The sequence below is a fragment of the Protomyctophum bolini genome, assembly GCF_963924005.1.
Source record: "Protomyctophum bolini genome assembly, contig: SCAFFOLD_161, whole genome shotgun sequence".
Taxonomy (NCBI): domain Eukaryota; kingdom Metazoa; phylum Chordata; class Actinopteri; order Myctophiformes; family Myctophidae; genus Protomyctophum; species Protomyctophum bolini.
The window spans coordinates 111,793-122,500 of NW_027666179.1; the positions used below are offsets into that span (position 1 = coordinate 111,793).

Consider the following 10,708-nt stretch of genomic DNA (forward strand, 5'->3'; position numbering starts at 1 on the left):
CAGACTGACAGAGATGGTTTCACACTGCAGTCAGACTAACAGACAGGTGGTTTCACACTGCAGTCAGATTAACAGACAGGTGGTTTCACACTGCAGTCAGATTAACAGACAGGTGGTTTCACACTGCAGTCAGATTGACAGACAGGTGGTTTCACACTGCAGTCAGACTAACAGACAGATGGTTTTTCACACTGCAGTCAGACTAACAGACGGATGGTTTCACACTGCAGTCAGACTAACAGACAGATGGTTTCACATTGCAGTCAGACTAACAGACAGGTGGTTTCACACTGCAGTCAGATTAACAGACAGATGGTTTCACACTGCAGTCAGACTAACAGACAGGTGGTTTCACACTGCAGTCAGACTAACAGACAGATGGTTTTTCACACTGCAGTCAGACTAACAGACAGATGGTTTCACACTGCAGTCAGACTAACAGACGGATGGTTTCACACTGCAGTCAGACTAACAGACAGGTGGTTTCACACTGCAGTCAGACTAACAGACAGGTGGTTTCACACTGCAGTCAGACTAACAGACAGATGGTTTCACACTGCAGTCAGACTAACAGACAGATGGTTTCACACTGCAGTCAGACTAACAGACAGATGGTTTCACACTGCAGTCAGACTAACAGACAGATGGTTTCACACTGCAGTCAGATTAACAGACAGGTGGTTTCACACTGCAGTCAGATTAACAGACGGATGGTTTCACACTGCAGTCAGACTAACAGACAGGTGGTTTCACACTGCAGTCAGACTAACAGACAGGTGGTTTCACACTGCAGTCAGACTAACAGACGGATGGTTTCACACTGCAGTCAGACTAACAGACGGATGGTTTCACACTGCAGTCAGACTAACAGACAGGTGGTTTCACACTGCAGTCAGACTAACAGACGGATGGTTTCACACTGCAGTCAGACTAACAGACAGGTGGTTTCACACTGCAGTCAGACTAACAGACAGGTGGTTTCACACTGCAGTCAGACTAACAGACAGGTGGTTTCACACTGCAGTCAGACTAACAGACAGGTGGTTTCACACTGCAGTCAGATTAACAGACGGATGGTTTCACACTGCAGTCAGACTAACAGACAGGTGGTTTCACACTGCAGTCAGACTAACAGACAGGTGGTTTCACACTGCAGTCAGACTAACAGACGGATGGTTTCACACTGCAGTCAGACTAACAGACGGATGGTTTCACACTGCAGTCAGACTAACAGACAGGTGGTTTCACACTGCAGTCAGACTAACAGACGGATGGTTTCACACTGCAGTCAGACTAACAGACGGATGGTTTCACACTGCAGTCAGACTAACAGACAGGTGGTTTCACACTGCAGTCAGACTAACAGACAGGTGGTTTCACACTGCAGTCAGACTAACAGACAGGTGGTTTCACACTGCAGTCAGATCACCGGACAGAAAGAAAACTACAACCAAAACCAAAACCACAACATGCGCAACAAGTTCAAACTAACGTGTCGGACAGTAAAAAGTAGAGGGGGAGAAAAATAACGCGAAATAATTCCTCTAAACGAGAGAATGAAGAGGAAGGGAGAGAGAGAGAGAGAGAGAGAGAGAGAGGTCAATGGAGTCACTGGTTGCTAGGCTCCTCCTCCTCCTCCTCCTCCTCGTCCAGAGACGCCACGCCGGACGAGGCCACGTCAGACACCCTCCTCCCCCCCCCCCCTCCCTCCTCCCCCTCCGCCGCCCGGCACACCCGGCCCTCGTAGTCCTTGCAGGGCGTGGCGTTGGCGGTGGCGTCCCCCTCCTCCCCCTCCTCCTCCTCCTCCTCCTCGTCCTCCTCATCGCCGGGGGACAGGTACGTCTCCGAGTAGGACCCTGAGTAGCAGGGAGAGCCGCAGCAGGGCCTCCTACCGCCGCCGCCGCCGCCGCCGCCGCCGGCCCGCCCCTGGAGGCGGGCCAGCAGTAGCTCCTCCCCGCCCTGCAGGGCCGACAGTATCTTGGCCAGCGCCATCTCGGCCTGGAGGCGCGCGTGCTGCTGGTGACCCATGAGGGGGTCGTAGTGGTGGCCGCCGCCCCCCGGGGCCAGCAGGGGGTGCTGCTCGCCGCCGTCCACGCTGCTGCAGAGGCTGCTGGAGCACAGGGTGTCCGGGGAGCCCGCCTCCTGCCCCTCCACCGTGGGCGAGGGCTCTCCGCTGGCTCCTCCTCCCCCCCCCTCTCCTCGCCGCGGCTGCTGCAGGCCCAGATGTTGGCACACCTGGCTGTGGATCAGGTCCTTCAGGTAGGACGGAACATCTGGAAAGGGGAGGAGGAGGAGGAGGAGTTAACAGGGGTGTCCAGGGACGTGCGCACATAGACATCAAAGGGGGCTTCAGACCCCTGCCCTTTTACCCCTCTGTAAAACAACTGCCCCTTTTACCCCTCTGTAAAACAACTGCCCCTTTTACCCCTCTGTAAAACAACTGCCCCTTTTACCCGTCTGTAAAACAACTGCCCCCTTTTACCCCTCTGTAAAACAACTGGCCCTTTTACCCGTCTGTAAAACAACTGCCCCCTTTTACCCCTCTGTAAAACAACTGCCCCTTTTACCCCTCTGTAAAACAACTGCCCACTTTTACCACTCTGTAAAACAACTGCCCACTTTTACCCGTCTGTAAAACAACTGCCCCTTTTACCCCTCTGTAAAACAACTGCCCCTTTTACCCCTCTGTAAAACAACTGCCCTTTTACCCCTCTGTAAAACAACTGCCCCTTTTACCCCTCTGTAAAACAACTGGCCCTTTTACCCGTCTGTAAAACAACTGCCCACTTTTACCCCTCTGTAAAACAACTGCCCCCTTTTACCCGTCTGTAAAACAACTGCCCCTTTTACCCCTCTGTAAAACAACTGGCCCTTTTACCCGTCTGTAAAACAACTGCCCCTTTTACCCGTCTGTAAAACAACTGCCCCCTTTTACCCGTCTGTAAAACAACTGCCCCTTTTACCCGTCTGTAAAACAACTGCCCACTTTTACCCGTCTGTAAAACAACTGCCCCTTTTACCCGTCTGTAAAACAACTGCCCACTTTTACCCCTCTGTAAAACAACTGCCCCTTTTACCCCTCTGTAAAACAACTGCCCCTTTTACCCCTCTGTAAAACAACTGCCCACTTTTACCCCTCTGTAAAACAACTGCCCACTTTTACCCGTCTGTAAAACAACTGCCCACTTTTACCCCTCTGTAAAACAACTGCCCACTTTTACCCCTCTGTAAAACAACTGCCCACTTTTACCCCTCTGTAAAACAACTGCCCCTTTTACCCCTCTGTAAAACAACTGGCCCTTTTACCCGTCTGTAAAACAACTGCCCCTTTTACCCCTCTGTAAAACAACTGCCCACTTTTACCCGTCTGTAAAACAACTGCCCCTTTTACCCCTCTGTAAAACAACTGCCCACTTTTACCCGTCTGTAAAACAACTGCCCCTTTTACCCGTCTGTAAAACAACTGCCCACTTTTACCCGTCTGTAAAACAACTGCCCACTTTTACCCCTCTGTAAAACAACTGCCCACTTTTACCCCTCTGTAAAACAACTGCCCACTTTTACCCCTCTGTAAAACAACTGCCCACTTTTACCCCTCTGTAAAACAACTGCCCCTTTTACCCCTCTGTAAAACAACTGGCCCTTTTACCCGTCTGTAAAACAACTGCCCCTTTTACCCCTCTGTAAAACAACTGCCCACTTTTACCCGTCTGTAAAACAACTGCCCCTTTTACCCCTCTGTAAAACAACTGCCCACTTTTACCCGTCTGTAAAACAACTGCCCCTTTTACCCCTCTGTAAAACAACTGCCCACTTTTACCCGTCTGTAAAACAACTGCCCCTTTTACCCCTCTGTAAAACAACTGCCCCTTTTACCCGTCTGTAAAACAACTGCCCACTTTTAACCGTCTGTAAAACAACTGCCCACTTTTACCCCTCTGTAAAACAACTGCCCCTTTTACCCGTCTGTAAAACAACTGCCCCTTTTACCCCTCTGTAAAACAACTGCCCCTTTTACCCGTCTGTAAAACAACTGCCCCTTTTACCCGTCTGTAAAACAACTGCCCCTTTTACCCCTCTGTAAAACAACTGCCCCTTTTACCCGTCTGTAAAACAACTGCCCACTTTTACCCGTCTGTAAAACAACTGCCCTTTTTACCCGTCTGTAAAACAACTGCCCACTTTTACCCCTCTGTAAAACAACTGCCCCTTTTACCCCTCTGTAAAACAACTGCCCCTTTTACCCCTCTGTAAAACAACTGCCCACTTTTACCCCTCTGTAAAACAACTGCCCCTTTTACCCCTCTGTAAAACAACTGCCCACTTTTACCCCTCTGTAAAACAACTGCCCCTTTTACCCCTCTGTAAAACAACTGTCCCTTTTACCCCTCTATAAAACAACTGCCCACTTTTACCCGTCTGTAAAACAACTTCCCCTTTTACCCGTCTGTAAAACAACTGCCCCTTTTACCCGTCTGTAAAACAACTGCCCCTTTTACCCGTCTGTAAAACAACTGTCCTTTTACCCGTCTGTAAAACAACTGTCCTTTTACCCGTCTGTAAAACAACTGTCCTTTTACCCGTCTGTAAAACAACTGTCCTTTTACCCGTCTGTAAAACAACTGTCCTTTTACCCGTCTGTAAAACAACTGCTTCAATTAACGCGTTCTTCTAATAGAAGAATAGTCTCCACTACTGTAGACTAACAGAAGAATAGTCTCCACTACTGTAGACTAACAGAAGAATAGTCTCCACTACTGTAGACTAATAGAAGAATAGTCTCCACTACTGTAGACTAATATAATAATAGTCTCCACTACTGTAGACTAATATAATAATAGTCTCCACTACTGTAGACTAATATAATAATAGTCTCCACTACTGTAGACTAATATAATAATAGTCTCCACTACTGTAGACTAATATAATAATAGTCTCCACTACTGTAGACTAATAGAAGAATAGTCTCCACTACTGTAGACTAATAGAAGAATAGTCTCCACTACTGTAGACTAACAGAAGAATAGTCTCCACTACTGTAGACTAATATAATAATAGTCTCCACTACTGTAGACTAATATAAGAATAGTCTCCACTACTGTAGACTAATAGAAGAATAGTCTCCACTACTGTAGACTAATATAATAATAGTCTCCACTACTGTAGACTAATAGAAGAATAGTCTCCACTACTGTAGACTAATAGAAGAATAGTCTCCACTACTGTAGACTAACAGAAGAATAGTCTCCACTACTGTAGACTAATATAATAATAGTCTCCACTACTGTAGACTAATAGAAGAATAGTCTCCACTACTGTAGACTAATATAATAATAGTCTCTACTACTGTAGACTAATATAATAATAGTCTCCACTACTGTAGACTAATATAATAACAGTCTCTACTACTGTAGACTAATATAATAATAGTCTCCACTACTGTAGACTAATATAATAACAGTCTCTACTACTGTAGACTAATATAATAATAGTCTCCACTACTGTAGACTAACAGAAGAATAGTCTCCACTACTGTAGACTAATATAATAATAGTCTCCACTACTGTAGACTAATATAAGAATAGTCTCCACTACTGTAGACTAATATAAGAATAGTCTCCACTACTGTAGACTAATATAATAATAGTCTCCACTACTGTAGACTAATATAAGAATAGTCTCCACTACTGTAGACTAATAGAAGAATAGTCTCCACTACTGTAGACTAATATAAGAATAGTCTCCACTACTGTAGACTAACATAATAATAGTCTCCACTACTGTAGACTAACATAATAATAGTCTCCACTACTGTAGACTAATATAAGAATAGTCTCCACTACTGTAGACTAATATAAGAATAGTCTCCACTACTGTAGACTAATATAATAATAGTCTCCACTACTGTAGACTAATATAATAATAGTCTCCACTACTGTAGACTAACAGAAGAATAGTCTCCACTACTGTAGACTAATATAATAATAGTCTCCACTACTGTAGACTAATATAATAACAGTCTCTACTACTGTAGACTAACAGAAGAATAGTCTCCACTACTGTAGACTAATATAATAATAGTCTCCACTACTGTAGACTAATATAATAATAGTCTCCACTACTGTAGACTAATATAAGAATAGTCTCCACTACTGTAGACTAATATAAGAATAGTCTCCACTACTGTAGACTAATATAAGAATAGTCTCCACTACTGTAGACTAATATAAGAATAGTCTCCACTACTGTAGACTAATAGAAGAATAGTCTCCACTACTGTAGACTAATAGAAGAATAGTCTCCACTACTGTAGACTAATAGAAGAATAGTCTCCACTACTGTAGACTAATATAAGAATAGTCTCCACTACTGTAGACTAATATAAGAATAGTCTCCACTACTGTAGACTAATAGAAGAATAGTCTCCACTACTGTAGACTAATAGAAGAATAGTCTCCACTACTGTAGACTAATAGAAGAATAGTCTCCACTACTGTAGACTAATAGAAGAATAGTCTCCACTACTGTAGACTAATAGAAGAATAGTCTCCACTACTGTAGACTAATAGAAGAATAGTCTCCACTACTGTAGACTAATAGAAGAATAGTCTCCACTACTGTAGACTAACAGAAGAATAGTCTCCACTACTGTAGACTAACAGAAGAATAGTCTCCACTACTGTAGACTAATATAATAATAGTCTCCACTACTGTAGACTAATAGAAGAATAGTCTCCACTACTGTAGACTAATATAAGAATAGTCTCCACTACTATAGACTAATATAAGAATAGTCTCCACTACTGTAGACTAATATAATAATAGTCTCCACTACTGTAGACTAATATAAGAATAGTCTCCACTACTATAGACTAATATAAGAATAGTCTCCACTACTGTAGACTAATATAATAATAGTCTCCACTACTGTAGACTAACAGAAGAATAGTCTCCACTACTGTAGACTAATAGAAGAATAGTCTCCACTACTGTAGACTAATAGAAGAATAGTCTCCACTACTGTAGACTAACAGAAGAATAGTCTCCACTACTGTAGACTAATATAATAATAGTCTCCACTACTGTAGACTAATAGAAGAATAGTCTCCACTACTGTAGACTAATATAAGAATAGTCTCCACTACTATAGACTAATATAAGAATAGTCTCCACTACTGTAGACTAATATAATAATAGTCTCCACTACTGTAGACTAATATAAGAATAGTCTCCACTACTATAGACTAATATAAGAATAGTCTCCACTACTGTAGACTAATATAATAATAGTCTCCACTACTGTAGACTAACAGAAGAATAGTCTCCACTACTGTAGACTAATATAATAATAGTCTCCACTACTGTAGACTAATAGAAGAATAGTCTCCACTACTGTAGACTAATATAATAATAGTCTCCACTACTGTAGACTAATATAATAATAGTCTCCACTACTGTAGACTAATAGAAGAATAGTCTCCACTACTGTAGACTAATATAAGAATAGTCTCCACTACTGTAGACTAATATAATAATAGTCTCCACTACTGTAGACTAACAGAAGAATAGTCTCCACTACTGTAGACTAATAGAAGAATAGTCTCCACTACTGTAGACTAATAGAAGAATAGTCTCCACTACTGTAGACTAATAGAAGAATAGTCTCCACTACTGTAGACTAACAGAAGAATAGTCTCCACTACTGTAGACTAATATAATAATAGTCTCCACTACTGTAGACTAATAGAAGAATAGTCTCCACTACTGTAGACTAATATAAGAATAGTCTCCACTACTATAGACTAATATAAGAATAGTCTCCACTACTGTAGACTAATATAATAATAGTCTCCACTACTGTAGACTAATATAAGAATAGTCTCCACTACTATAGACTAATATAAGAATAGTCTCCACTACTGTAGACTAATATAATAATAGTCTCCACTACTGTAGACTAACAGAAGAATAGTCTCCACTACTGTAGACTAATATAATAATAGTCTCCACTACTGTAGACTAATAGAAGAATAGTCTCCACTACTGTAGACTAATATAATAATAGTCTCCACTACTGTAGACTAATATAATAATAGTCTCCACTACTGTAGACTAATAGAAGAATAGTCTCCACTACTGTAGACTAATATAATAATAGTCTCCACTACTGTAGACTAATATAATAATAGTCTCCACTACTGTAGACTAATAGAAGAATAGTCTCCACTACTGTAGACTAATATAATAATAGTCTCCACTACTGTAGACTAACAGAAGAATAGTCTCCACTACTGTAGACTAATATAATAATAGTCTCCACTACTGTAGACTAATAGAAGAATAGTCTCCACTACTGTAGACTAATATAATAATAGTCTCCACTACTGTAGACTAATATAATAATAGTCTCCACTACTGTAGACTAATAGAAGAATAGTCTCCACTACTGTAGACTAACAGAAGAATAGTCTCCACTACTGTAGACTAATAGAAGAATAGTCTCCACTACTGTAGACTAATATAAGAATAGTCTCCACTACTGTATATATATATGAACCTTTATTGAGAAAGGATATCCCCTTGAGATGCATCATCTCGTTTTCGAGGGGGTCCAGCAACATACAGTAAATACAAGACAATACAACAAGTACAATCATACATACATAATCGAGGACAAAACAAACAACAAAGCTCTCCTAAAACTAGCTGCTCCCATCCCACCTATTCACCCACAACATGGTATCAATAAGTCAATATAGTATAGTATACAAGATGATGAACATACATCGGAAGAACATCAGGCCGAGCATCATGACAGACGTGAGAATGCATTAACAGCATTGTCAATACATCATAGCAGAGTACAAACATGCACTTGAAAATAGTAAATAGTAAATAGTAAATAGTGAGTAGAACATTTGCCACATGATGTAAGGAGAGAGAGAACAATCCGAACAATAGGAGGCATTTAGAAGCAGGAGCATGGTTTTTGGAGATGGGTAAAGATAGACACTTTAAAAATATTGAAGGAGTTAATGGATCTAAGGGAACTGGGGAGATTGTTCCAGTCGACAGGAGCTTTAAATTTAAAAGCACGCCGACCAACTACTTTTCTGATGTTGGTGGGGACTGTAAGGTAAAGATGGTCAGTGTGCCTCAGGTTGTAAGGTGAGCTGAAGGGACGTAGATATTGTTTTAAGTATTCCGGGTAATTGAAGTGTATGCATTTGAAGATAAATAGAAGCCAGTGAGAGTGTCTTCGAGCTTTTGGTGTTAGCCAGTTGAGGGACTCGTACAGGGTACAGTGGTGGGTCATATAGGGACACCTCAGTATAAATCTACAGAGATTGTTGTATGTTACGTTGAGGGGATAGAGGTGTGTATCGGAGGTATTTTGGTAAACAATGTCAGCATAGTCTAAGATGGGGAGAATTAGTTGAGAGATGATTCTTTTCCTGACCTGAAGGGTGAAACAGTTAATTGATCGATATAGAATTTTCAGGCTGAAATTAACTTTCTGGATAACAGAGGTGATGTGAGGCTCGAATGTCAGTTGAGGGTCAAGCCAAAGGCCGAGATATTTAAATTTGTCAACCATTTCGAGCTGTGTGCCGTCAGCAAATGTAATTGCTAGAGGCAAAGAAGTTGGTCTTGTGGAAAAGACCATGCTAACAGATTTCTTTTTGTTTAATATCAGCTTGTTAAGATGGAACCATCTTTGAACTGCATCAAAGTCAGCCTGTAATGTACACTGGATTTGGGCAATGTCGGAATTTGATGCGTGGATGACTGTGTCATCGGCATATAATTGAATTTGGCAATCAGAACAGATTGTGGGTAGGTCATTAATAAAAATGGAGAAAAGCAGAGGCCCCAGGGAAGAACCCTGGGGTACACCTTTCTCTATAATTTTAAATTCAGATCGGTTCCCCTGAAACGAGACACACTGACGTCTAAGATGGAGATATGAATTAAACCAGAGAACTGATTCTCGGGAGAGACCAATGGAGTGTAATTTGTCGAGGAGTAGGTAGTGGTCTACAAGATCGAATGCCTTGGTAAGGTCGATAAATATAGCACCGGTGTGCATGCCGTTTTCGAATGATGAAAACATATCATTTGTAAATTTTATGAGTGTTGTAGTGGTGGAAAAATTGGGTCTGAAGCCAGATTGAAATGGAGATAGAATGTGAAAGTTATTGGCATACTTGGAGAGTTGTTTAAAGATTAACTTTTCAAAAATCTTTACTGTGCTATTTATAATAGAAATTGGTCTATAGTTGTTGAGATCATGAGGATCTCCAGCTTTATGTAGGGGGGTGACACTGACACATTTCCAGATTGACGGAATTTCACATGTTGATAAAGAAAGATTAAATAAATCAGAGAGTGGGAATGAGAGAATATGAGGTGCAATTTTCAGGAATTTGATCTCTAAACCATCAGGACCAGCAGCACCTGACCGTAACTCCCGGATTGCCAGTTCGACATCAATTGGAGTGATTTTGGCAAAAGAGAAGGAGCTACCAACTCTGGGATTATTCGGGGGGGCATGAGAATAAGGTGGGCCCGATTGGGAGCTGCAAACAGAGGAGAAGTGGTGACTAAAAGCATTGGCTATTATGGAAGGATCGCCAGTTAGCCCGTCATTGATCTTAATGAGATTTGGAGTTTTACTTGTTTTATTAAATATGTTATTAATTCTGTT

At 41.7% G+C, this 10,708-nt stretch overlaps 1 protein-coding gene across 1 annotated transcript in view; it reads right to left on the reverse strand.

Moving 5' to 3' along the window:
• Window positions 1-1,608: 1,608 nt before the first annotated feature.
• Window positions 1,609-10,708, reverse strand: part of LOC308312044 (protein FAM131A-like) — a gene marked incomplete at both ends in the record, with an annotated part of 25,551 nt that continues 16,451 nt past the window's right edge. The window contains one exon of the mRNA XM_080794450.1: window positions 1,609-2,273. Within this exon, the coding sequence (XP_080650576.1) occupies window positions 1,609-2,273 (665 nt within the window). The remainder of the gene's footprint in view (window positions 2,274-10,708) is intronic.